Raw genomic sequence first — 26,247 nt, forward strand, 5'->3', positions numbered from 1 at the left:
CAGGTCAAATTTTGAAGCTAATGAAAGAAAGCGGCTTTTTTAATGTCTGAGCCCTGAATAAATATACCAAATCTATCAAATTAATAATCATTTACTAATAATCGTTGCTTCATAACGGCAAAAGAAGATGTCGTGATGAGTGGATCCGGTACCGTGTGACGCAGCTTAAGAGAAATACAGTTGTTTAATATCTGTTAGAGAGTTTGATTACAATTTTGCTGGTATCAAATTGGTGGCAAATGTAGAAGCATTCTAATAAACACCTTACCGTGACAATCTCACCGCAACAACAATGGGGAATTTCGTTTCGTTTTGTTGAAATTTTCAGTAAACCAATCAAAATGCATAAATCTTGACTACTTCCGGTAAAAGGTTACATCATTTGCCATCTCACATGAAGTATTGAAAATTTAGGAATTCGTGTTGGCTGAAAAAGTAAACAAATATGCGGATTTTTTCAAAACGAAATTCCCCCTTGTTCACCGCACCCATCAGCTTCAATTGGGCCGAATATATAACTAGCTTATGGTAAGTCCCTGTCTCCCTGACAGGAATGTTTTTCTCTTGTTGATTATTATTTCATTTAAGATCCTAGCAAAAAAAGATTACGAAAATAAAAAAGATCTGTAGCTTTTGAGCACAAGTACAATAATCAGGTTCGAATCCAAGAATAACTGTTTTTCATTATGAACTTCGAAAAATGGATAAAGTTGATTAAATAATCGTAGTCGTTCAGCAGAAGATCTCCTGGTCCAGTAGACACCGCAGAAATTGGTGTTGGAAGTCAAATATCTCATCAGTTGCTCACATTTGAATCCTAGTATTCAGAAACTGCTGTCAAAGAAAATACTATCAAATAAGTTGAAAACAAGTACAATTTTTCTTCCAATATCGGTTTTGGAAACTTTTGAAGGCTCTTCGTATGCATCTGCCACCGTAAAATGGCCATTTTGAGACATTTTCAGACATTTTCAGATGATTTGTTTTTGCCGTGTGCAAGCTTCAAATCTTTTGTGCAAGAGATATTTTGTTGAGTATTTATAAATCTTTTAGCTTGCCGAATTTAAAGTCTAAGTATTGAGAATTACGGCTAAGTCTACCAATTTCCGCGGTGTCGGTCCAGTAGCGACGACAATGGTCTCCCAAGTGGTAAGTCTATAGTTCAAGCTCGAGTATTCCTTCTTTTTATTTCCTTCGAAAAAAGGATAGAGTAAATTAAATAACGACAGTCGTTTAGTGAAAAATTCTCGTAGTGTGGTGGCGAAAACAATGGTCTCCAAATTGTTAAGTCAATGGATCAAATCCAAGTATACCTGTTTTTCATTATATCCTTCCCGAAAAGGATAAAGTAAGTCAAATAACCATAGCCGTTCAGCATAAGATCTCGTAGTCCTGTGGCGAAGACGATAGTTTCGCAAGTGGTAAGTCGATGGTTCGAATTCAAGTATGGCTGTTTTTGATTATGTCCTTCGAAAAAAGGATAAAGAAAATTACATAACCATAGTCGTTCATTACAAGATCTCCGGTTGTCTAGTGGCCAAGGCTACGGGTTTCCAAGTGGTAAATGGATGGTTCGAATCCAAGTAAACCCGTTTTTTATTATATCCTTCGCAAAAGAATGAAGTAAATTAAGTAACCATAGCCTTTCGGCACAAGATCTCGTATTTTAGTGACGAATACAATAGTCTCGCAAGTGGTAAGTCGATGTTTCGAATCCAAGTATACCTGTTTTGGATTATTTCTCTCGAGAAAAGGATAAAGTAAATTAAATAACCACAGCCGTTCAGCACAAGATCTCGTGGTCTAGTGGCTAAGACAATGGGTTCGCAAATCGATGGTTCGAATCCACGCTTAACCCTTTTTCATGATGTTCTTCAAGAAGAGGAAAAAGTAAATAAAATAATCATGGCGATTCAGCACAAGATATGTTGGTCTAGTAGTAGAAACAACGGTTTCCAAGTGATAAATCGCTGGTTCGAATCCACGTAAAGCGGTTTTTCATAATGTCCTTTACGAAAAGGATAAAGTAAATTAAATAACCACAGCGGTTCAACACAAGACCTTGTAGTCTATAGTGGCGAGGACAATGGTCTCCCAAATGGTAAATCAAAGGTTCGAATCCTACCGTAAACGTTTTTCATTACATCCTTCGAAAAAAGGATGAAGTAAATTAAATAACCATCGCCGTTCAACACAAGCTCTAGTGGCCTAGTGGCGAAGACAATGGTCTCCCAAGTGGTAAATCGATGGTTCGAATCCTACCATAATCGTTTTTCATTATGAACTTCGTGAAAAGGATGAAGTAAATTAAATAACCATAGCAATTCAGCCCAAGATCTTGTAGTGTTGTGGTCAAGATGTTAGTCTCGCGTGTTGACAGTTAAAGGTTCGAATCTCGTTTTGGACGAAAATTTTCGTTATTAATAAAACGTGGTAAGGTTATGGTGAATAAATTGGTGTAGGCTTCCAACAATCACCAGTTAGCCCTGTGGTGAAGTCGTGGACTATCAAGTACAAGATCGTGGTATCAAGAACAGGACGGTACGTTCCTCATGACGGCGGAAAGAACAATAAAAAAGGTAGGTATGGTAGGTATGTTGCTCGGAGGAGGTTTGTGCTCGATTAATCTTTGCAAATCAAAGTTAATCTTTAGGGAAATCAGGGGATAGGTAGGGTGAATGAGGGGTATATGAGTACAAAAAGACTTAAAAAAAAAAAAAGAAACCGGGCGGCCTCGGCTCCCGGGGCAAGGAAAAGGGTATAGGTGAGAAAGCAGTATATAAAATGATTAAGTCTTTTTGTACTCATTTAAACCTATTTACCCCTATTTATCCTCCTATTCACTCCTATCTATCCCTTCTTTTTCCTATCCTCACATACCCCCAACTATCCCCTAACACAATTAAATGTTTGAAGAAAGCTTGCTTTGAAAGTCAGGAGAGCCGGGGGAAAGAGAACCCCCCTCAGTCTACTCCTCGCCCAAGGCGAGGGCATATTCGCCCTCTCGCACTACTCCTCTCACACTCACAAATTCTCACTTTATTACCTTGTTGTTCTTTTCGGTTTATCCAGGGCTTGAACCATCGACTGTATACTTGGCAGGTCACCGTCTTCACCACTACACCACCAGTTCTTGCGGTGAAAGCCTACAGTTTTTTATTTTACTTAATATTGTTTGGAAGGATCTTAGATGAAATAGAAGAAGAAAAACATTCCCATCTGGGACTCGAACCTCCGCCTTTGAACTCGGAGAGCACTGCCATTACCAGTAAACCGCACGATCTTGTAATGAAAGGCTGTACTTTTTTATATTACTGAATACCTTATGGGTAGGATCTCAAATAAAATAACAATTTAAAGGAGTTCATTTTAATGTTCATGATTTATTTTCTCTTCTAAACCACGCACTTAACTGTATCTTATTCGTAGCTTGTAACCGCATAATAGCCATTTGTGTTCTCGCTAAAATATCAGATACAGGTATGAAGTGCCTTAAAGCACTATTGTGTCCATAAGTTAGTTATATGCCGCGCACATGAAGCTTATGGTTACGGTGCGATTGTTTTGTATTTTTAATGAAGTGAAGTCAAAGTAAAGTACAAGAGTTAACAATGCATTTCAAGATAGGTTTAAAAGAAAAAACTACAAGAATTAAGAATGTATTTCAATATGTATAACACGTATAGTCATGAGGCAACAAGCATGCACCTCGTAGTCTCGTAGATTACATCTGAAATCGCAATTGAAGCAAATATCCAGTTAAGCAGATATTGACTATTTATTTCAAGATTTTGTTGTATAAAGAGTCGAAATACTAGCTTGTCTAGCAGGTTCGTCGAATATAAAATACGCTAAGAAAAATGAAGTTCAGTTCTAAAACGTAATTTCCGCAGTTAACAGCGGTAACAAACAAACAAACAGCAGCTCCACAGTATTACGGCAACGATTCATAATTATTCATTTAAAAGCTCTTCGAAGAAACGACAAACGATGTGGTCGTCAAGCAATTGTTAAGCCGTTGGTCTCTTTACTCCAAAGGTTTAAATATTAGATTAGTGCATTTTATATTCGACGAACTGGCTAGACGAAGCAGGTACAAACAGTGTTGAAGTAAATATTCAATATCTCTTTAACTGGATATTTGCTTATTTGCAATTTCAGATGTAATGCTTGTTGCCTCATGACTATACGAGCTCTACACATTTACTCGAAATCATATACACGGGAAACTCATTAAAGACGAGAAACTCATCGAAGACGGAAAACTTGTCTGGAAGAGAAACTCGTCTTAAATTCGCATTTAGACGTATCAGTAAATCAGACGAGTTTATCGAAATATCAGCAGGGTCAAGGACGGAACAAGGCTACAGAAAATAAACACAATTATCATCGTAATGATCAGTTACGCATTACCCGAACCATGCATCACACGTATAAAATTTCCATAACCCAATTCACATTCAGACGGGTTTTTACGGCTATCAACTTTCCAGTTTCAGTAAGATGAGTATTCGACTTTTCTTAATTTTTGTACTTCACTTTGAATCTACTTCATTAATAATACAAAACAATCTCACCGTAACCATTAGCTTCACTTGAGCCGCATATAACAACTAACTTATGGAAACAATAGTGCTTTAAGGCACTTCATACCTTGTATGTTATATTATAGCGAGAACACAAATGGCTACTATTAGGTTACAAGCTACGAATAAGATACAATTGTGTGCGTGTTTTAGACGAGAAAATAAATCATGAACATTAAAAAGAACTCCTTTAAATTTTTATTTCATTTGAGATCCTACCCATAAGGTATTCAGTAATATAAAAAAGTACAGCCTTTCATCGCAAGATCATGCGGTCTACTGGTAAAGGCAGTGCTCTCTGAGTTTAAAGGCGGAGGTTCGAGTCCCAGATGGGAATGTTTTTTTTTCCTTCTATTTCATCAAAGATCCATCCAAAAAGGATTAAGTAAAAAAAAAACTGTAGGCTTTCACCACAAGAACTGGTGGTGTAGTGGTGAAGACAGTGACCTGCCAAGTGTAAAGCCGATGGTTCAAGCCCTGGATTAGCCGAAAAAGAACAAGGTAATAAAGTGAGAATTTGTGAGTGTGAGAGGAGTAGTGCGAGAGGGCGAATATGCCCTCGCCTTGGGCGAGGAGTAGACTGAGGGGGGTTCTCTTTCCCCCGGCTTTCCTGACTTTCAAAGCAAGCTTTCTTCAAACATTTAATCGTGTTAGGGGGTAATCAGGGATATATGAGGATAGGTAAAAGCAGGGATAGATAGGAGTAAATAGGGGGATAAATAGGGTTAAAGAGGTTTAAATGAGTACAAAAAGACTTAAACATTTTATATGGTGTTTTCTCACCTATACCCTCCCCCCGGGCGCCGAGGCCGCCCAATTACTAAGTCTTTTTGTACTCATATACCCCTCATTCACCCTATCTATCCCATGATTGCCCTAAAGATTAACTTTGATTTGCAAAGATTATTCGAATACAAACCTCCCCCGAGCAACATTTTTACCATTTTTTTCCAACGCCATGAGGAACGTACCATACTGTTCTTGATACCTCGATCTTGTACTTGATAGTCCACGACTTTACCACAAGGCTAACTGGTGATTGTTGGAAGCCCACAACAACTTATTCTCCATAACCTTACCATGTAATATTAATAACTAAAATTTCCACCTAAAACGAGATTCGTACCTTCGACAGTCGACACATGAGACCAACATCTTGACCACTAGACTACAAGATCTTTCGCTGAAAGGCTATGGTTATTCAATTTACTTTATCCTTTTCACGAATTTCATAATGAAAAACGGTTATGATAGGATTCGAACCACCGATTTGCCACTTGGGAGACCATTGTCTTCGCCACAACACTACATGATCTTGTGCTGAACGGCTATGGTTATTTAATTTACTATATCCTTTTCGCGAACGACATAATGAAAAACGGTTATTGTAGGATTCGAACCATTCATTTACCACTTGGGAAACCATCATCTTCGCCACTAGACTACGAGAGCTTTTGCTGAACGGTTATGGTTATTTAATTTACTTTATCCTTTTCGCGAAACACATAATGAAAAACAGTTCTGGTAGGATTCGAACCATCGATTTACCACCTGGAAGATCATCGTCTTCGCCAACAGACTACAAGATCTCGTACTGAACATTAATTTATTTACTTTATCCTTTTCATGAAGTTCATAACATAATGAAAACGGTTATGGTAGGATTCGAACCATGGCTTTACTACTTTGGAGACCATCGTCTTCGCCACTAGACTACGAGATCTTGTGCTGAACGGCTATGGTTATTTAATTTACTGTATCCTTTTCACGAAGTTCATCATGAAAAACGGTTATTGTAGGATTCGAACCGGCGATTTACAACTTGGGAGACCATTGTCTTAGCCACAACACTACGAGGTCTTGCGCTGAACCGCGTTGGTTATTTAATTTACTTGCTCCCTTTCGCGAAGGACATAAGGAAAAGCAGCTATACGTGGATTCGAACCATCGAGATATCACTGGGAAACCGCTGTTTTTGCCACTAGACCAACAGATCTTGTACTAAAAGCCCACGATTATTTAATTTACTTTATCCTTTTTTCGAAGGACATAATCAAAAACAGGTATACATGCATTCGAATCATCGACTTACCACTTGCGAGACTATCGTTTTAGCCACTAGACTGCAAGATCTTGTGCTTACATGGTTACTTAATTTACTTTACCATTTTCGTGAAGGATAATGAAAAACAGCTATACTTCGATTGGAACCGTCGACTTGCTATTAAGAGATCATTATATTCAATTTATTTAATTTACTTAACTTTTTCTCGAAAGTCATAATGAGAAACATAAATGCTTGGATTCGAACCATCAAGGTACCCTTGGGAGACCATCAGTGGCGTAGCCAGCCCGACGATTTTGTCCCGCTTTGTAAATTTCGTGTTATTATAATTATTCATTTCGTTATAAATTCATTGTTTTCACAGTCAATAAACACCAAAATATTAGCATAGCGGGACAAATCCTCAGGCTGGCTACGCAACTGGAGACCATTGTCTTCGCCACTAACTCGTCCAGAGACGTAACCAGGATTTTGAAGAAGGGGGGAGGGTGTTGGTGTGCCAGCAAACACATTCTGGCCAGGATTTTCCGGCTTTAACTTCGCCGGGGGAACCCTCTGGCTCCGCCATAGCTACGGCCTACTCCTCTGCTATCAAGACGGCGGCTGATGATCGTTTTGTATACTTTTACTTTACTATATATAAACTAGTGTTACACATGGTCAGATAACTGAATCTGCATTATCAAGACAGCGGTTTTGTTTACTTTTACTTTACTGTATATAGATTAGTGAAAAAACAAGTCAGGGCACTGAAACTGGACTATCAACAGGGTGGCTGTATATGTTTTGTATACTTCGTCATTATATGTGTAAAAAATCATAATTGAATGTACAAATGCAATGTATATTAAACGCGAGTATGTGTTCATTCAGCGAGACAAAAATCTCTTGCATGGATATCAACCACAAAAAATTTCCATAGAATAAGATGATGTTCATCAGAAATGGGGCCAATATTAGATGATTTGCTGCTTTCTTGGAAATTCTAACATTGACAAACGAACACGGCAGACACGCATTAACCGTTATTTATCGCAATGCACCAGGAGTAGATCAGCTGAAATCTTCCCTGATTATTGTTCTTTCTTGAAGTACACCTGAACCACATCTCCGCAAACGTTTAGCAGGACCTGACCCTGAACAAAAATAGTTACTCAAAATAGTAAATCAACCAATTATTGTGCAACTAAAACTGTTTTTCAAATCATTTATTGCAAAGCAACGTGACAAAGGTTCGTTCTGAATGTTCGTTCTGAAGTTGTGGCAATATATCGCGTTCGTTCTGAAGTTGTGGCAATATATCGCGTTCGTTCTGAAGTTGTGGCAATATTTTGCAAGTATCGCAAAAATTTTTGCGATTAATAAAGATCAACTTAAAATTTTACATTCAAATCTCCGAAATCGAGACATTAAAGAAGAAGTTGTTTTACAAAAGTGGCATAAACAGGAAGATTACGGGTGCATTGTTGAAAACTTCACTAGTTTAACATTGATGCCATTACATACCTGATTCTTATGTGGGCTATCCAGCAGTACCATTTTATTCATACGAAACGAGGTCAGCGCATTCCCTCCTAAAGCCAATACTTGTGCTCTTACAATAGCATGGACCTCTCCAATGAATACTTGAATAAAATGGTTTAATCCACCGTTCTAAAAAAACACACACGAATTGGACAAATGTATTTAGGTTTGTATGATTACGATTGTTAAATACTGTCCCTGTTGCTATAACCATGTGGTTTGATTGAAGTGAAGATTTGGGTTTTTTCGTTTTCTTTACTTACCTCACGAACAGAAAGGCTTTCACGAATGAAGAACAGATTAATGTTTCCTAAATAACGTTCCGTAGAACAGCCCACGACACACGACATGGGAGTTAGTTCAACCACCGGTCGGAAAGTATCAATATCAGAATGCTAAAAAAAATGCAAAGGGAGTTGATACGATTCCTCAGGGGACGATGAAGCATCGCAGCAGATATCTTGCGCAAAAGACGTATGTATAGGGATGTGGCAGTACTCGCCAGATGAAGACCCTCTAAAATATAGACATTTAACTAAGATATTTCCCTAACGAAGGCACATCACATCTCTCTAATACCGACACCTCTCCAATACAGACATCTCGCTAATACAGATATCTGTGTTACACAGACACCTCTCTAATACAGACATCTCTCTAATACCGACATCTCTTCAATACAGACACCTCCATATTACAGACACCTCTCTAATACAGGCATCTCTCTAATACAGACATATCTCTTATACAGACATATCTTTAATACGAATACCTATGTAATACAGACACCTCTCTAATACAGGCATCTCTCTAATACAGACCTCTTTTCAATACGGACACCTCTCTAATGCAGACTACAATCTAACACAGACAGTTTCTAATATAGACAGATATCCTCTGAAATAAACGGCTGTCTAGTGACTTAGCTTCGCTGAAATTACCTTGAGTTTAATTCTGTTCACCAAGCGATGATCTGAATGTTCTAAAAATAAAGATTATAAAAAATAACTGCAAGGCACGTGCACCCTGCTCTGGCTCAGCGCAGTCTCCTGATCTGGCTCGGCGCAGTCTCCTGCTCATACTCAGTGAACCTTGCTTTACCCGGGGTGTTATATGTTTGCTTTACTCTCGCAAATCGAAGTGTAGTTTTTCGTACATTGTGCAGGTCTATCATAGGCATACACTTTTGCGGGGCAGCATACACATAAACACACATTTTTGCGGGACAGCAATGCACACTAAGTATATAGGCTTAAAACGCCTTGCTTTTACACACACGGGCCGTCTGCATTACAATAATAATATACCTTTGCCGCTGGCTCTCTTTTGTTGTAAGTTCTGAGATTCTTCGTCTATTTCGAATTGTAAATCCTCTGAATCGTCGGGTTTTCCACATTTCAGAAGACCACCTGAGATAAAATAAGAACAATGTACCAGGACTTTGAGCTTCATGCATAAAAAATTGCTGGCAACTCTGGACAAATATTGAACTTCCTGTCTAGAACTTTATTGGTTTTAAGAAGAAAGAAGAAACATGCTCCGAAAAACAGCATTTTTTTAACAAGATATGACTGTTAGGAGCATTTGCATGCTTTCATATGCTTTACTTAATTAGTCAACTACGCTAAACTGGCCTAAATTTTGACACTTTATTTGAGAAAATAGGCAATGCTTTTGTTGCAAAGAATGACGTTTTGAAATAAAAAGGTAATGTTTTTAACGTTCGTCCTTAGTTTCAATAGACAATATAAAAACTAAACTCGTTGTTTCTACCCCTCTTCCTGAACCAGCATTTCTTTTTTCTATTTGCTTACCAGGTTTTGAAGCTGGTAAGCCGCTGGAGTCATGTTCCCTGAACCCAATTATATAAGCATTGACAGCAACCTAAAGAATAAAGTGGCATAACGCTTTCTAACACCACTTTGCCAGGAGTAAATTGAATGAAATTTAAAGAATTTTTTCCCCAAAGTAAATATTTAATGGCAGGATAATAAATTTTTAACAACTTTTGTTAAACTCAAAGAAGTTGTAATTACTTTTCTTCCTTGCTTCGAGCTACAAATTTATCAATCAATTCAGCTGAGATAAAGATGCACTTTACGTTTTTTTGTTGCGTGTTAATATTTTTACACAATATTCGTCAAATGTAGGCAAACGCTATGCAACAAACAGCGGTATTTGCCTTCAACTTGGAAAATTATAAATTGGATTCCGGAATCCACCAGTAATGTGGAATCCGGAATCCAGCCGAATCTAATGAGTGCATGGAGTCCGAAATCCAAGCAGTGGAATCCGGAATCCAAAAACCTCTTGGATTACCTTACATGGGCCGAATTCAGTCATAAACTCCGATCTTGACTGACTGTGTACCGTAATCATAGAAATAATAGACATAGATTGCATGCTTCTGTACCTTCCAAGTACGCAAATTGACGCCACATTAGCTATTCAAAATGGCCGATTTATAAGGGCAAATATAACTCTCTCCATGACTTTTTCGCAAGATGCGCCGCGATATTAACGTTATTTGGATGTTGGTGGAACGAATCACCTTTATTAGATTAATGGAATTTTTAATGCTCTTGCCCGCTCCTAGGATAAATCAAAGATGGCCGATGTATAAGGGCATTTTGACTTTCATTTTGGACACCGGTCACATGACCAAGCACGCATTCTATATCTACAATTTCGATGACCGTATTCTGATGGTAGCTACACATTAGTTAGCTTAATCTAACTTGATATTAGCTGGTCAATACGCCATTTCCGGGTTTCGCGACGCCATCTTGCGCCTGGTTCGCATACAAAATTTAAATCAATGAAATCCCCTTTAGTTTAATTTGCAATTAGGACATGCATTAGTGAACCAGGATATGTAAACAAACATTCAAGCAGGCATCACAAACCCGCGAAAAGCTTTCTTTCTTTCATATTGCAAAAATCTTCAGTTACGCTAAATAACGATATTCACTAGCCACAAATTCGCCTCAAACATCACATGTACTTCTTACCTGTACACTATCCGCCATTGGTATTTCTATGTCGAAACGAATGTTGGAAATTGAACAGGGTGATAAACGGCGAACTTTGAACCAAAAACTCTAAAAACAGACCGTTGTTTTCAAAATGTGGCATTAAAAATATTATTAAAGGTTACATTGGATTTTCAGAAGACCGATAGCAAATTAGAAAGGTTTTGAAAAGAAAAATTAATCTTTATTTAGCAGGAAAGAACGTGCTAGGTTTGTTAATCTTGTTTTTGTTAGTATCAGTTTGGAAGAACTGGAACCCATTTTTCGTTCCACAATATTTTACGACTAAACGCTGGGAGATTACTAAATTTAGGATGCTCTATGAATTTGTTTTGATATATTTTTCTTCGAAAATTCTTTTAATGGATTAATATTGATAATAGAATAAAGGCGACAACGGCTTGAAAAAAAAAGAGAGGTTACCTTAACAATACTTTCAAACAACTTTGAGACCAGTCTATTTTGATCGTTGTTCTCATCACTCACTGCAATTCGTTTGACGGCAGTGATCATCTATAATTAAGCAAGTATTCGCCATGTTAACCAACTTACTGTAAGTCAAAGGCGCTTAAAAAATTGTTAAGAAATAACCTGCATTCTCTGCTCAGCTTTAGCGACTCCAGGTATAACCTCTGTGGTACAGCAGTAAAATCCTACAATATTAAGTAAATGATCATTCTTGGATAAAAGAATTGCATTTTAAACACTACTTTAACGTTTTCGTAAAATAAAATTGGTCATAAAATTAGGACAATATTTCGTGGGAAAAGGCCTACAATATTCCAAACTGCACATGCAGCGTTTTTTTTATTTGGGCCGAAATGTGGTTGAGGCCAACTTTGAAAAGAGAACTTTCAAAAGCAGACTTTACTAAAGTAACAGGTGCAAACCTTCCGGTGTTGGTGCATCGAAAAGATACGTTATGACGTCTTCATCTTGTCGGTCATCGATCTATAAATAGCAATTACGTGATCACAAAAATATTCGACAAAAAGAGTTTCGAAATAGGGATTTTAAGTTCTTAAGAGCAGATATAGTTTCAAGGTTTAAATTCTGCAGTATATATAGCAGGTTCATTGTATTTTGTCCTATTATAACTTTATATTCAGTCATTCAATTCTCTATTCTTTAATGCATGGGTTTATCAACCAGTTAGCTTTGTTTTTATGTTATATATATTCTTGTGTTAAACTAAATATTTCCTAATACTCTGAATTATAAGGAAATGTAAACAGAGAATGAAACTGGAACTGTCATGAATGTTACCTCGATAACAAACGCTTCCCTATTCCCAAATGAGGGATCCAATATTGTCTTTTCCTCTGGACTCTCACTTGAAACCATTTCTGACTGGCAGATATTACTGGTTAAAGAGGAATCCTGAAAACAATTTTGTAGATAATTTATTTCCTTATTTGCTAAATTGATACATACATGTGAATAACAGGCTTTTAAAAATCTCTCTTGGGATAAGTATATATAACATATATAATGATTTTCAAGCATTTTGATTATTGCATGGCGAATGGTTGCGTTTTTTCTGATCAGATATTTCATATACATACATTATAATTTCATAAAAGAATATATCGTCGATCAAATTTCTCAAGCAGGAATTGAATCGAGTTTCTAGCCTACCTGTTTATCGCTATCAATTGAACCTTTGTTTATATTAGAACATCATAAAATCTAATATTTAATGCATTTTTTGTTGATATTTCCGAAATCGATGATGCTTAGAAACGTAGCTTACATAAATTTCGTCAATTCCACAGGAAACTCTGTTTTTAGCACTAAACTCCAAAATCTTCTTCTGAATATTTTTTAATCTTTTCTCGTCATCAGCTGTCGACGTCTGAAAGGAAGGATGATTTAGAATCTATCCTAAAAACACTGTAACCTCTGAAATATAGTACGTAAAACATACCTTTCCAGCGACACGAAGGATTGGCGCAGGAGGCAAGCACGACAAGTAGACAGCTGTAGCAGTCTAAAAGACGAAGAAAAGTTTGCTAGGGACTTGCTCAGAGACAGTTCAACGCATTTTACAGGTTACATAAGAAATAGGTTACAGAAATATAGGTACGTTTGCAGAGCACATCACAAGATTCAATTAAATAGATAATGCCAAACTGCATTCCTTTTTCTTTTTATTTACTATAAAAGCAATAACTGCATGGTCAAAATTCCAAAAACCATAACATTCAAAACTCGACTATCCAGATATACAGGAAAAAATAAAAAATTGTGCATTGTTCCTATGAATTTTTTAAAACAGCGTGGAAGAGATGTGAACATATTTTATCTAGGTGACATATTTTGGTTTTATCAAGGTTGAGGAGAGAATTGACGCGTAGTCAATATATCTAGATCCATAATTTTAATTACCCCAATAGCAATGATCATAGATTCACCAACAGAGATTTGAATTTGAAGACCAAACAACGCATTCATCCCCTTCAGCTAAATAAACATGAATTTAACACGTTTTGAAGCATTTCTTAAAAGAGAAATAAAATTATTGGAGTCTTGCATGGTGTAAAATTATGGTAGAAAAGTTAAGTAAAATTTTAATATAGAAACCTTCAGTTTATTTGTTAATTGACGGTGCAGTTCATATTCCATAAATGGGAGGATCTACAGAGTCAAATCATTAAAACTTTGAATAATATACCTCATCATAGGGCAAGAAGATTGCTGTATTGTCTATCTATTTAATTTTTACGTGCGACTATTTATGTTGCTCAGACTGTCAAACATACATTGCTGGTCAACTCTGCATTCGCTTCACCTTTTTCTTTTCTTCTACTTCGACAAACTCTAAGAAAAAGATCATTTTTCATGAAGTCTGATCCCATACACGAGGAATTAGAATTTTCTCATAAACATTCAAAATTCATGAATGAAATACCTTCCTTGCAACAGACATCCTTTTCCATTTATACTAATATCATGTGGCAACTCCGTTGTCGAAAATAACACATCGGGAACTTTTCCTTGTCTAAACGACGAGAGCAGGTTCCAGTTTGAGAGATTAGAATGGTTTCGGAGGAGATTTAGAAATAACAGACGTACACGTTTGGTGCTTTTGAAAATTCACAGGTTTAAGAGTTAAAAATTTTACCATATAGTGATGCATTAACTTTCTATAAACAGCTGAAAAACACTTCGAATATTGGACTGTGCTTAAAGTAACTTTTGAAAATTATCCAAAACTTTCCAATAATGTGATAATCAGCTGCGCAGCATGTTATAACGTGTAATAGCGGTTTAAATTTTATCAAAAACTATCCAGGCTAGTAAGACGAAGCAAGTGTTCAGTTCTAATACAAGGATTGCTGTAAAACTTGCTACTCACTTGCAGAGGAGACATTTTGTAAGATGCACGGGTATTGGAAGGTCGTTCTCCATGTACGGGATATGACAGATCGAACAACCATTATGAGGAAATACAACAAAATCGTCTGTTGGAGTAATACTAAAAATGCGCAAAAAATTAAAACGATGGAGAGACATTAATTACAAAATTTTGTTCTTTTTCGGAGGATGTTTTTTCTTATATTTCATTAAATTTTCCGCTGGTAAACGCATTCTCAATAACACGCTTTAACTATCAACAAACCTTAGGTGTACAGGCGCTGTCTTAGACGACGAGTCCGGATTTGAATGCGAGTCCGCTTGTGAAATATTTTCTCCAGAAATTTTCGAGTGTCTAGCTGCATGGGATGATATAGAAAGAGACAAAGTTTTGATCAATATTTATGTCCACATAAGCTAAATTTAGATTCTGCTTCCCTCTATTGGCATGGCAAGGTTCCTTCGGTTTGGGACAATCGAGAACACAATGACAAAGGTTGCCATTATAGTAAATCATTAAAAAATGAATGAAATGATAAAATTAGCAAGTAATTGTCCTCGCTCAAAGATAGCGGAATATTGGGATAAATTATGACATAAAAATGCCAGGTTTGCGCTACTGGGATGACTAACCTATTGCTTTGATCTCGCCTTCAAAATCCACACAAGCCGCCGTTCCAATGGCAGATAACACGATTAATTCTTCACTATAAATTAAACGAGTTGAGGTTTAACGCTACTTACATTAAGCAGCCAAAGTGTCTCAAAATTACACTTTTTTGCCCATAATTTAACACACAATTTACAACATTTCCATTAGTGTTAAAAACATATTACACATGCATAAGCCTCTGCTAACACGAAGAGATTCGCTTAGAATAGTTAATTCATAACTATTCCCAAATCCATCCTACCAAACTTTGCCAAAAGGAAGGTGTTGTGCGATATTGCGCATGAATGGTTGTATTAGTTAGAATCTTAATGTATGCAAATTACTGTACATAAGCCTAGACACATTCAAAGTAATAAATAGATAGACTTCACCTCTGCCTGAAGCAGTGGTCGGCATTTAGAACAGAAAATTATAACAGAAAGGTATACGTAATCATTGACACTGTCTTACCAAATCGTGGTCGATTCGGAATACCCCACAACAGCATGGCAGCCAAGAGCCATAGCATGTGACCGAATCTCAGTTCGTATTTCTCTCCACCACGAATCTCTTGTTTCAGGCTCATCTGAAAGATGAAGAAATTAATGGTTAGCGTATCTGACTTGCACAAAAGATACTTCTATAAAAAACCGAGGTTTAGAACCCCGAATTGCGATTGTGCTGAATACATTAAAGACAATTGAAGACAGTTATTAGGTAAAAATGAAAATAGTTTATATTCTATAAGCGTTGTTCCAAAAACTAAAACAAATCATTTCACAACCCCTCGTTGTCGCGAGGCAAAAGATTTCAGAGAGAGAGAGTTTGTTAACCAGCCTTTTAATCACATCAAGTGAACAGCATCAATTATAAAATTAGTACCAATTTAAAATTGGTCACCTCATTTATTGCACCAATTTTTTATATTGGGTAAAATGACTAAAAACTTGGCTAAAATACCGATTGTTTGTTCTTTGATCAAAAAGAGATGAATCTGAGACAACCATGCAATTTAGAATTAGTTGTTTTTTTAACAATCTGTTTTTACAAAGTAAGCAGCTGATATCGGATACCGAAAGAATCTACAACGCGCTATCGGTGGTTTGCGATTGCCGCGATCTTGGTGAATTTTCAAAACATGTGCCCAAATATTTTTTCTCGTTACTGTAGAGATGAAAAACAAGAAAAAAGTAAATCAACGCAGATTGTTCTCTTTAAAAGCAGAAGTAAACTTTGTAGAGTCAACCAAAATGGCGCCAAATGACAGATTATGACGTCATATGAAAACCAAGAATATATCATCAAATTCTCTTTGATTGCAAAAATATCTTCACACTTCTTTACCTGGATTATAAATTCTGTCCAACAGTTTCACAGATCGAGCGCTAACCACTCCTCCAACGCTTCGTAGAAATCGAGGCGGGAACTTGGTGAGGGTAAAGAATGGGAATTCCTACAAAAACGAATTCAAAATTTCGCATTTCATGAGACAAAGAACGTTTATATTCAAAGCGTACTTTAAAGTGCCTATATCACTGGGATCTTTACGTGGGATCTTTACGGATTTGAATAGGGCTTGAAAAATTTGTTTATAAGTTCTACAACCTTTTTTGATATAATTAAATAGTTTTGAAAATACGTCGGTTGGTTGATTTTTTCTATATTTAGGCCCAATTAAAACTTATTTAATGGTTTATATTTAATTTAAGGTTCTATATAAGTAAATCCAATGACGTTGTGACTTACTTATTGAAAAAGGTTGCGACTAACCATTTTTATTATTATTATTATTTTTATTACGTCCATGTATATGATTACTATTGTTTAGTCGGCAATGTAGAAATTCGCTTTTAGAAATGGGGTCTCTTAGAATGGGGTCTTTAGAAATCTCCTTCGTTCTAACGAAATATTTGATTATGGTAGATTTCAATTTATTGCATTACTTATAAGGGAGATGGACGTAGCAAAATATATTAAAATATATTGTTTATGGTATGTGAAATAACGTTGCAAAAGAGCACGTCAATCGAATATTACAAATTTAGAGTCTACTAATAAATTAAGCCCATTTAATTAAAGTAGTATATGTTTTATTAACACTATATGCTTCAAAACATTATGAAGATCGGGTGTAATAAAACTCGATCGCAAAGCCATTTAATCTATTGGAAAAATATACCTCTTCCTATAAATTATTCTAAATTTTTTTACACTACAAGAACACACAGAATCTATATAATTAAAATTCCCCCAAAATCTTAGAAAATATACGATCTGACTGTGCGCAATTTAGTATACAACTCAATTTGCTTTGACAAGAAATATGAATATTTCATAAATTGAATATTACAAGAAACAAAAAATTGAATATTACAAGAAACCCGAATATTTAAACCTCTTATGTATATGTCTTGCGAGTAGCTTTATTTCTCCTAAAGTTACTTAATTAAGCTTGATTATCAGCGGTAAAGCATCGCATTGCAGAGAGGAATACTATTTGTACGTATTATAAGTTTCTAAACTATGATTCATTCCATTCATATTCTGTACTCGTCGTCGTGTCGCCGGCCAACATGTCAAACATCTTCCTCCATTGTTCCTGAGTTTTTCCATTTTGGCAAACGTGAAGAAAATTAGTATTGTCAAGAAACACTGTTTCCAGTCGTTAGACTTGCCAGGGATCGGATGTCCGTGGTTGAAGCAGTGAAACAGTGAATAAACAATGATTAAGTCGAGAAGACGAATTATCTTGACAGCAACTTAATAATATTCACTGGACGAGATTCAAGTTAAGTCAGTCAATAACAAAATACGTAAAACGGTTATCATTTTGACTTATCCATCTTTTAAACTGAACGAGCTTTGAACAACTTTTGCCTGGGCTTATTCACTTCGAAATCAGTGGACATCATTTTCAACTTAACAAACTTTTCACCGTTTCTCTGAAGTTACTGTTTCGCCAGAACAGGAGACAAGGATTCAACAAGCAGTTTGAATGCATCAGGGTGGTGCAAACATCAAACAACACAATATACAAATTATCCAGAGCCCAGGGTTGAATAAATTTCCTCAGCGATATCGCCAAAGCTAGTGAATAGCATCCCAGGAGACTGGTTGTTACAACAAAAGCGGTGACTGTTGATCTGAGAATCTTTCTTCTTTTCACACACCCTCGGGTTGCTGGTGTTTGACTCATCTGGATAACCCTCCGATGCCGAGCCACAAGCTTACACGTCCAAGTCCAGGTAAAAATGACAGTAAGAAACGTCACTGGTACGATACCAATCAAATAATAGGCGATGAGCGATACAGTTTTGAATATAACAGAAACTAGTGCCATTGTCCCGAACGCCAAACAGGATGTAATTGCTATTCTGCACAAGCGACGCTTAGTGATTAAATTCTGGGAGCGAAAAGGATACGCCAAAGTTACATAACTTTGTAAACTAAGTATGGTAACCGTTAACAATGACATTCCAAGGAATATGGGAGATATGATGTAGACGATATCCCAAAGGAAACAGTCTAATCTTCCCATCAATAAATAAACTTTAGCTGATATGTATGTCGGTTGAACAAAAGCTGTCACGCCAATGTCAACGAGGGCGAGCATCAGGAAGATCGTGTTTTGAACTGTTCGTAGACGTCCGTTACGGAGGTAGGCGATAATCACCAAAGCGTTTGCTTGCGTTCCGAAAAAAAATATGAGCACATTGAACATCAGAATGGCACCTTGTACGGTCACAGTTCGTATATCGGTGCTCAAATACATAGTAATTCCAATACAAGTGATGTTGTAGGGCACATGTTGTGCTGAATTAACTGCCATCGTAATATACGTCTCGCTTGTTTGCCTTTATGCTTGCTCTCAATACGATATGGCGGATAAATAGCGTTTGTCATGCGCAGATAAATCCTTGCATCACTTAATTATTATTACGTTTAATGAAAAGCATACATGCATTCATATTAATTAAACAGGTGATTATTGAAAACACTCGCCGCTGACGCGAAAACACTCGCGACGAATTGCTTTTCAAATGATAGATGAGGGTATTATAAACAATCTTAATGAAAATGCTGTATCTTAAAGCTCGATTTCGTCTACAAACTCATCCAGCGATATTTGTCGAGAAGTTCGCTTCGTCAACGGCGAATAATTGTTAAATATATAGAGAATATTATATGCCATATTTTGTTCGTTATATGAACAAATCACAAGCTAACGACAATTCTTAGTAACTCAAAAACAAATATGTATTGAAGAGCACACAATTAAAATAACAATGTTCAGTAAAATACCCTTATAGTTATAGTCTCTTGAACGTGTATATAAATATGGTATGAAATAAAAAAACGAACAAAAGTGTGAGCTAGAAAGATTTTTTGATTGGTCAAACGTATTTCCTACGCAGTTTTTGATTAGCTTGCGAAAATGATATTTTTACACGTATAAATATCGTATTTTTACGTGGGTTTAAAGACGATTTTTCTCGGCGGCGTAAAACTCTATATAACACTCATGTTCATATAATAAAATCCATTTAATTGAGTTTTTATTAAATATATCATTGAATATTAAACACAATGTCAATGTTCATTATGCTAAATTTCGTTTTAGTTACGGATGGGGGGATAAATTGATTGCGACAGTTCTTAACACTGCACAAAATGTTTCTCAAAATGAATTTGATAGTTGTAGATAATATTTACCAAAATATTGATATCAAAGCAAAGCAATCAAATTGCTTTTGACAAAAAACGTCGAAAAGAATATTCGTTTGTTATGACTGTTTAACTATATTTTCCTGAAAAGCCGCGTGCTTAAATTAACAGCTGGTCCACGTGCAAAATACGTGCTCCCCTTTTAATGCGCACGCAGAAATGGCTACCACTTTTCGGCTGAAAATGGGAACAATCTTCAAGCTTCGACCAGCTAGGCTACCGATCTTTTCCGCACTTTGCAATTGAACGCAGCGATTTTAACAATATTTCAATACTCCTTTTCAATACTCAATTTCATGCTCCTTCTAGCTGTAGTAGTTTATTGCTATACCTTCTTGCCCAGATAAAATATAGTCTAACATGCAAATTGTCCATTAGTATCAATATTTACACATCAGTGCATTGTTGTCTAAGGCATAGTCTCGAAGGGTACTAATTCCGCCCGGATATTAGGAATTACACCCGGGTATTGTGACAGAACATAGCGGAATCCAAAGTTGCCCAAATTCTGTCATGGACCGTGGCCGTTGGACGTTCAATCGTCATTAGAATTTGTGCGCATGCGAACATTTGAACGAGTAAAGACTGGTAATTAGTAATTTCCTGATTGGCTAAGACAAAATATTTGTATTACAATGAGAACGTCAGCAATTATCAATCATTTTTACTCTTTTCGTACCGAATGATAAAAATGTTCTATATATCGACTGGTTTGAGTAATTTCATAATATAAGCTTTGGTCTGCCTTGCTCAGGAAATTATTAGTTTCTTGGTCCGAAATGGCAAGGAATGCACATGTATTCTAGTTTTAGGCATTCACAAGGCCTTGTGAAAACATTAGAAAATGTATCGGGGTGTGATTCGAGATTAATCTATGACGCATAAAGGTAATAGACGCTACATCTGTTCTCGGTCAGTTTATAATTATGACGAGGTTTTTATGAGTTGATTCCAAAGTTATATACATACACCCAGACGTACATATAGATACAAACTTTGCGTAACCATGCACGCTAGCCTAAGCAACGTAAAAGGTTGATTTTTAAATCAATGAAAAACTTAATATTTGCACTTTGAGTTATGTAAACACAAATAAGGTTGTTTGTACAACAGCCACAGCAAGATACATACCATCTATATGTATTTTGCCTATATGGGAAAAGCAATTGGTTCTTTGAGACGACGTTTATTTCATCTCTCTTATATACAACTTACAATATTATTTTCAAGGCGATTGTCATCTCATTTCACGTAGTTGGAAAGATTACCTCACATCGCATGTGTTTTGTCCAATCATGAATCATGACGAATTTTTACGCACTAATCTTTCTAATCTTCTGAAAACTTGCGAAAACTTCCAAATATACACCTCCGATCTAGGTATTTGGTGGTATTATGGGTATATTAATAGTTATATATTTCAAAAAAGGCCTGTTCATGCACTAAACTCAATCTATTGGCACGGCATGGCTAAAATGGTACCCATGGAATTTCACCCGCGCTCGGCCTTTTGGTAGCCTTTTGGTAGAATTTTCTGCCCTCGGCCTTTTGGTAGAATTTTCTGTTTGCCCGGTTGGTCATACTTGTGTAGAAGAACAAACACACACACACATATATATAATATATAATATATATATATATATATATATATATACAGGGTGTCCCAAAAAAAACGAAAACTATTGAAATCACTCATTGTTAAAACTTGAATGCCGTGTTCACGAATTTCAACTCATGGGGATTTAATGCAACTTATAAAATATTAAATGCTTTGTGTTGCTAGAGAAAGGGGAATATGTCGAAGGTCATGGTCCTTGAGATGCACATTTAAATATTGTTATCCATATTTGTCAATTGTAAATATTGTTAATAAATATCATTTTTGCGTACAAGCAAATTTTACTGCATCATATGCATGCATAAAAATGCGTATGGTAAACATTTATACACTTGTGGGTCCCAATAGACTGTTTAGGCATTCAAACTCTAACAATTGCATTGTTATGGGTGATTTCAAAAGTTTTCGTTTTTTTTTGGGACACCCTGTATATATAATATATATATATAATAATATATATATAATATATATATATATATATATATATATATATATAGATGCATATAGCCTACACACATCTTTAACCAGAGCTTGTCTAATTTGCACTTTGTCTGCGTTATATGTTATATAACTTACACTAACATTAACACTTATAGAGAAGGCCATAATGCACGCTTCTGGCTTTTGAAGTTTTTGTTGCTAAGCAACATCTTAAATAACATGTAAGAAGAATTTCATTATTGATCAAATAAATAAATTTTGTTGTTGCCCTATAATTTCTTCCTATATTATAAAAGAATTAAAAAAGCTCGTCGCGTGCCTTTATGGTGTAATAATGCACTCGGGGAAATGTTGGAAGAATACTCGAGAAGCTTGTAAAACACTCGGCTACGCCTCGTGTTTTACAAGCTTCTCTCGTATTCTCCCAACATTCCCCCATCGTGCATTATTACACCATAAAGGCACGCGACTCGTTTTTTAATTCTTAAGTAATAATATTATGTTTTATATAATGTAAGTAATTATATAATGTTTTTGGCTTCACTTGATGATGGCAAGCACTCCCTCCAACCAATCAGCAGCAAGTCAAATGTAAATTAGAATATTCCAGTTCCATAATGTGGTCTATGATACCAACTCCACTGAGCGCTTTCAACGGCCTAACCAGAAAAATCTTAAAATAATATTTAAATTTAAGTCGGTTCTGGACTCAAACATTATTATTAACAGCACCGCCGGCAAGTGCCAGAAAAAATTATAGTGATTACCATGCATCTCTAAAGTATAGCACAGATTACTCACTCCCAAAACCTTATAAGAGAATTTCTTAAAAGAAGCTTTAAGTAAACTTCATGCAATCTACGTTAGTATATAATGTTTAAATGCAGGCAGGCGCGGGTTTAGTATTTTACTGAACTATTAGTGTGCATGACTAAAGATTTGTATTTTATTATTGTTATTTGTATTTTTATTTTATTATTTTTTGCCTAATGTACTCTTTGTGCATGTGCGCATTTTATAATTACTTTGTTCCGTGGAAACTTCTCTTATTGACGACTGCCGCACACATCTGCTGTATAAATAAAAGCGCAATAAAAGGCTGCCAACTCTCGCGCGATGGATTAGAAGAAATACATGAAAATTCGAACTTCCGTTGTTTCGTATCAAATAAATATATCAAACTTCATTTATAGCGTATTTACTGGTTTGAGCGCTGCATATGATTTTCAAATGCGACGCTTAATCCTGACATTAAATAAGTTTGAAGGTACAATATGTATTTAGTCAAACCGTGGTCAAGATAACAAATAATAACAATAACAATGTCAATGAGGCCCTTAAGAGTTTGTCATACATATTTGGGTACGAGTAAAAATATATCGTTTAAGTCGTTGTAGATTTTTCTGATGAAGTAATTGTGTTGTGTATTTTTCTGATGAAGAAATTGTGAATGTGTATTGGTATTCGATCTTAGTCGTGATATAGGCTAGAGTTTAGAATGATTCAAAATTTTTCGTGCGTACAAACCTAAGTATGAAAAAAACACACTCATTTACAAAGAAACTTCAAGACTGTTCGGTGCATCCGTGCATGTAATCACACAATCTATATTTATTTAATTTTGTCATCAAACAGAGTTAGCTATTATAAGACCGTGTTAAAGATATTTAAAACATTTTTTACATCAATTAGCAATGACTATAAAACGACCCGCTTTTATAGTTACGTTTTCACCATGAAATTCGTTTGAATTCGTTTTAAGCTAACACTTAACCTGGTCCCCATTTAGACGTAATTGTCGTGAACATGTCATTTGCACTGATGAGAAATAGTCTGGATGTAAATTCGTCTTTATTTCTGTATTCAAATCTGTCATTGTTGACTGCAGACGCATAGAAATTAATATTGTATCACATCAGCCATCACATCAACACTTTTAAAAGCCTGGTTTGTTCGGTGCATCAAAGCATATAATCACATGCACAATCCATATCAATTTTGTCATCAAACAGAGTTAGCTATTATAAGACCGTGTTAAAGATACTTAAAACAATTCCTACATCAATTTCTGAACCAATTAAACAAGTAATAAGATACCTTGCAATGCATGACTATAAATAAAAACTACCCGCTTTTATAGTTAAATTCGTTTCAATTCGTTTTAAGGTAAAACTTTAGCCTGGTTTCCATTTAGCCGTAATTGTCGTAAACATCCTGTCATTTTCACGGATGAGAAGTAGGTACGTAAATCCGTCTTTATTTCTGTATTCAAATCTGCATGTCATTGTTGACTGGACATGCACGTATATTTCAGAAATTAATATTCTATCACATCAGCCATCTTGAAATGTTCACGACCCTCACGACTAAATGGAAACCAGGCACTACAGCATGCTTCAGATTGAGCTATATATACAATCATCGCAACCTAACACAGTTTTCTGTTTATACAAGGCATATGAAAAGCGAACAAAAGTGCCGAACGTGAGCAAACAATAACTTCATTTAAATTAATGCTGATCAAAGAATTTCATTTTCATCAACATGTCAACCAACCTCGTGAGACGGTTGTGTACAAATGCCGGATATAACCCTTTCCACTTGACAGCGGGTTTTTTAAACGCTCCAAATATGTCCGTGGTTTAGTATAATTTGAATTGAAACTTCGTTCACATCAACATTAGTTTAAATGTAGGAATATAGAGCTATCATCAGATATTAATACATTGTTTCAAATTTGGATTACAACGAAGAATTAGTAAGATTGGGGTAATTTTATAATTACAATTATATTCACAGTTTTTTTATTTACAATGCCATATGAAAAGCAAACAAAAGTGCTCTGCGCGAGCAAACGATATCTTCATTTTAATGCATGCAGATTAAAGAATTTCATTTTCATCAACATCAACAGAAGTTTACATGTTCCAAGAAAAGCTGTTGTATTTGTCTTTGAAACATGACAGATATATAGGCCTATTCCTGTACAGTTCTTACATATATAAAGGTTTCGCATTGATTAAGCGCACTGTAAAGGTCATATCTTTCACATATATATTCGCGTGTGTGTACGAATGGAATAGTTGAAGTCGCTATAAATTTTGTTCTGGTTGGGTAATCACCTAACTAATATATATATATAGCTAATTTAGTTTCATGTGTCTTCTGTTATATCTATCCTATATGTATGTGTTTCATAAGGGAACTTACTGATAATAATTATAAAGATTAGAAAGATTCCTTCGTTGGTAAACCCCCACTTATGAAACTTTCAGTTTAATTAATTGGAAAGCGACAACGAAAGCGAATTGTGTAGAGCAATTCAGGCAATTAATATAAACATAATGCGTCAGTATAACCACTTGATGGGATGCATGGTCCAACTATTTTCGAGAGGGAAATGTTGTTTATACATTGTACACTAAAATTGAAAATATTCTTTGGAAGTTTAGATTTTGATAAAGACCAGATTGTGTAAGATGTGGTCAGGGAGAACGGATCGTTAAGTTCGACAGAAATCCGTCGGGCAGAACTAATACAGTACACAAAGTGCTTTTATAGGGTCGTTCAGAAATGATATCAGAGCTTATATCTATTGCAAAAAAACGTTATTTTAGCCCTTTAAAAAAATTGCACCAAGACAGAATTTTTGTAAAAAAAATTAAAATTACTCTCGATAAAGCATCTATAACAGTGTAAAATTTTAACCGTGTGGTGCCAATAAATTGTATGTAGTGTTTACGGGGCTAAAGTCGACTTTATGGGAACCAGGCATTATAGCATGCTTCAGACTGAGCTATATATACAATTATTGCAACCTTACACAGTTTTCTGTTTATACATATGCTATGCTATGCTATATGCTATGCTATGCTATAAATTATATGCTATGCTATATGCTATGCTATGCTATATGCTACGCTATATGCTATACTATGCAATATCGTCGGCTTTAGTTTTTCTCTAAACTATTAGTGTGCATGACTAAAGATTTGTATTTTATTATTATTATTTGTATTTTTATTTTTATTATGTTTTGCTTAATGTACACCTTGTGCACATTAGCATTTTAATTCTGTTCCATAGAACTCTGATCCGTCGAAACTTCTCTTACTAATGACCGCCGCACACTGGTACTATATAGCAATAAAAGGCTGCCAACTCTCGCCCGATCGACTGGAAGAAATACATGGAAATTCGAACTTCCGTTGTTTCGTATTTTATCAAAATACTGAACAGTTCCCGGA

At 35.7% G+C, this 26,247-nt stretch overlaps 1 protein-coding gene across 1 annotated transcript in view; it reads right to left on the minus strand.

The window, feature by feature from the left end:
* Nucleotides 1-7,275: 7,275 nt before the first annotated feature.
* LOC114525100 (C2 domain-containing protein 5-like) overlaps nt 7,276-26,247 on the minus strand; it is a 48,148-nt gene continuing 29,176 nt past the window's right edge. Inside the window, exons 12-33 of the mRNA XM_028546309.1 lie at nt 16,561-16,669; nt 15,688-15,802; nt 15,198-15,271; nt 14,830-14,923; nt 14,566-14,685; nt 14,119-14,208; nt 13,970-14,027; nt 13,791-13,844; nt 13,596-13,670; nt 13,135-13,197; nt 12,961-13,062; nt 12,474-12,587; nt 12,098-12,158; nt 11,799-11,860; nt 11,631-11,720; nt 11,187-11,276; nt 9,949-10,059; nt 9,483-9,621; nt 9,117-9,157; nt 8,439-8,570; nt 8,158-8,304; nt 7,276-7,787 (exon numbers count right to left, since the gene is read on the minus strand). Of these exons, the coding sequence (XP_028402110.1) occupies nt 7,725-7,787; nt 8,158-8,304; nt 8,439-8,570; nt 9,117-9,157; nt 9,483-9,621; nt 9,949-10,059; nt 11,187-11,276; nt 11,631-11,720; nt 11,799-11,860; nt 12,098-12,158; nt 12,474-12,587; nt 12,961-13,062; nt 13,135-13,197; nt 13,596-13,670; nt 13,791-13,844; nt 13,970-14,027; nt 14,119-14,208; nt 14,566-14,685; nt 14,830-14,923; nt 15,198-15,271; nt 15,688-15,802; nt 16,561-16,669 (2,004 nt within the window). The 3' untranslated portion in view covers nt 7,276-7,724. The remainder of the gene's footprint in view (nt 7,788-8,157; nt 8,305-8,438; nt 8,571-9,116; nt 9,158-9,482; nt 9,622-9,948; nt 10,060-11,186; nt 11,277-11,630; nt 11,721-11,798; nt 11,861-12,097; nt 12,159-12,473; nt 12,588-12,960; nt 13,063-13,134; nt 13,198-13,595; nt 13,671-13,790; nt 13,845-13,969; nt 14,028-14,118; nt 14,209-14,565; nt 14,686-14,829; nt 14,924-15,197; nt 15,272-15,687; nt 15,803-16,560; nt 16,670-26,247) is intronic.

This window comes from Dendronephthya gigantea, unplaced genomic scaffold (genome assembly GCF_004324835.1).
Source record: "Dendronephthya gigantea isolate DGI-Jeju-01 unplaced genomic scaffold, DenGig_1.0 000033F, whole genome shotgun sequence".
NCBI lineage: Eukaryota > Metazoa > Cnidaria > Anthozoa > Malacalcyonacea > Nephtheidae > Dendronephthya > Dendronephthya gigantea.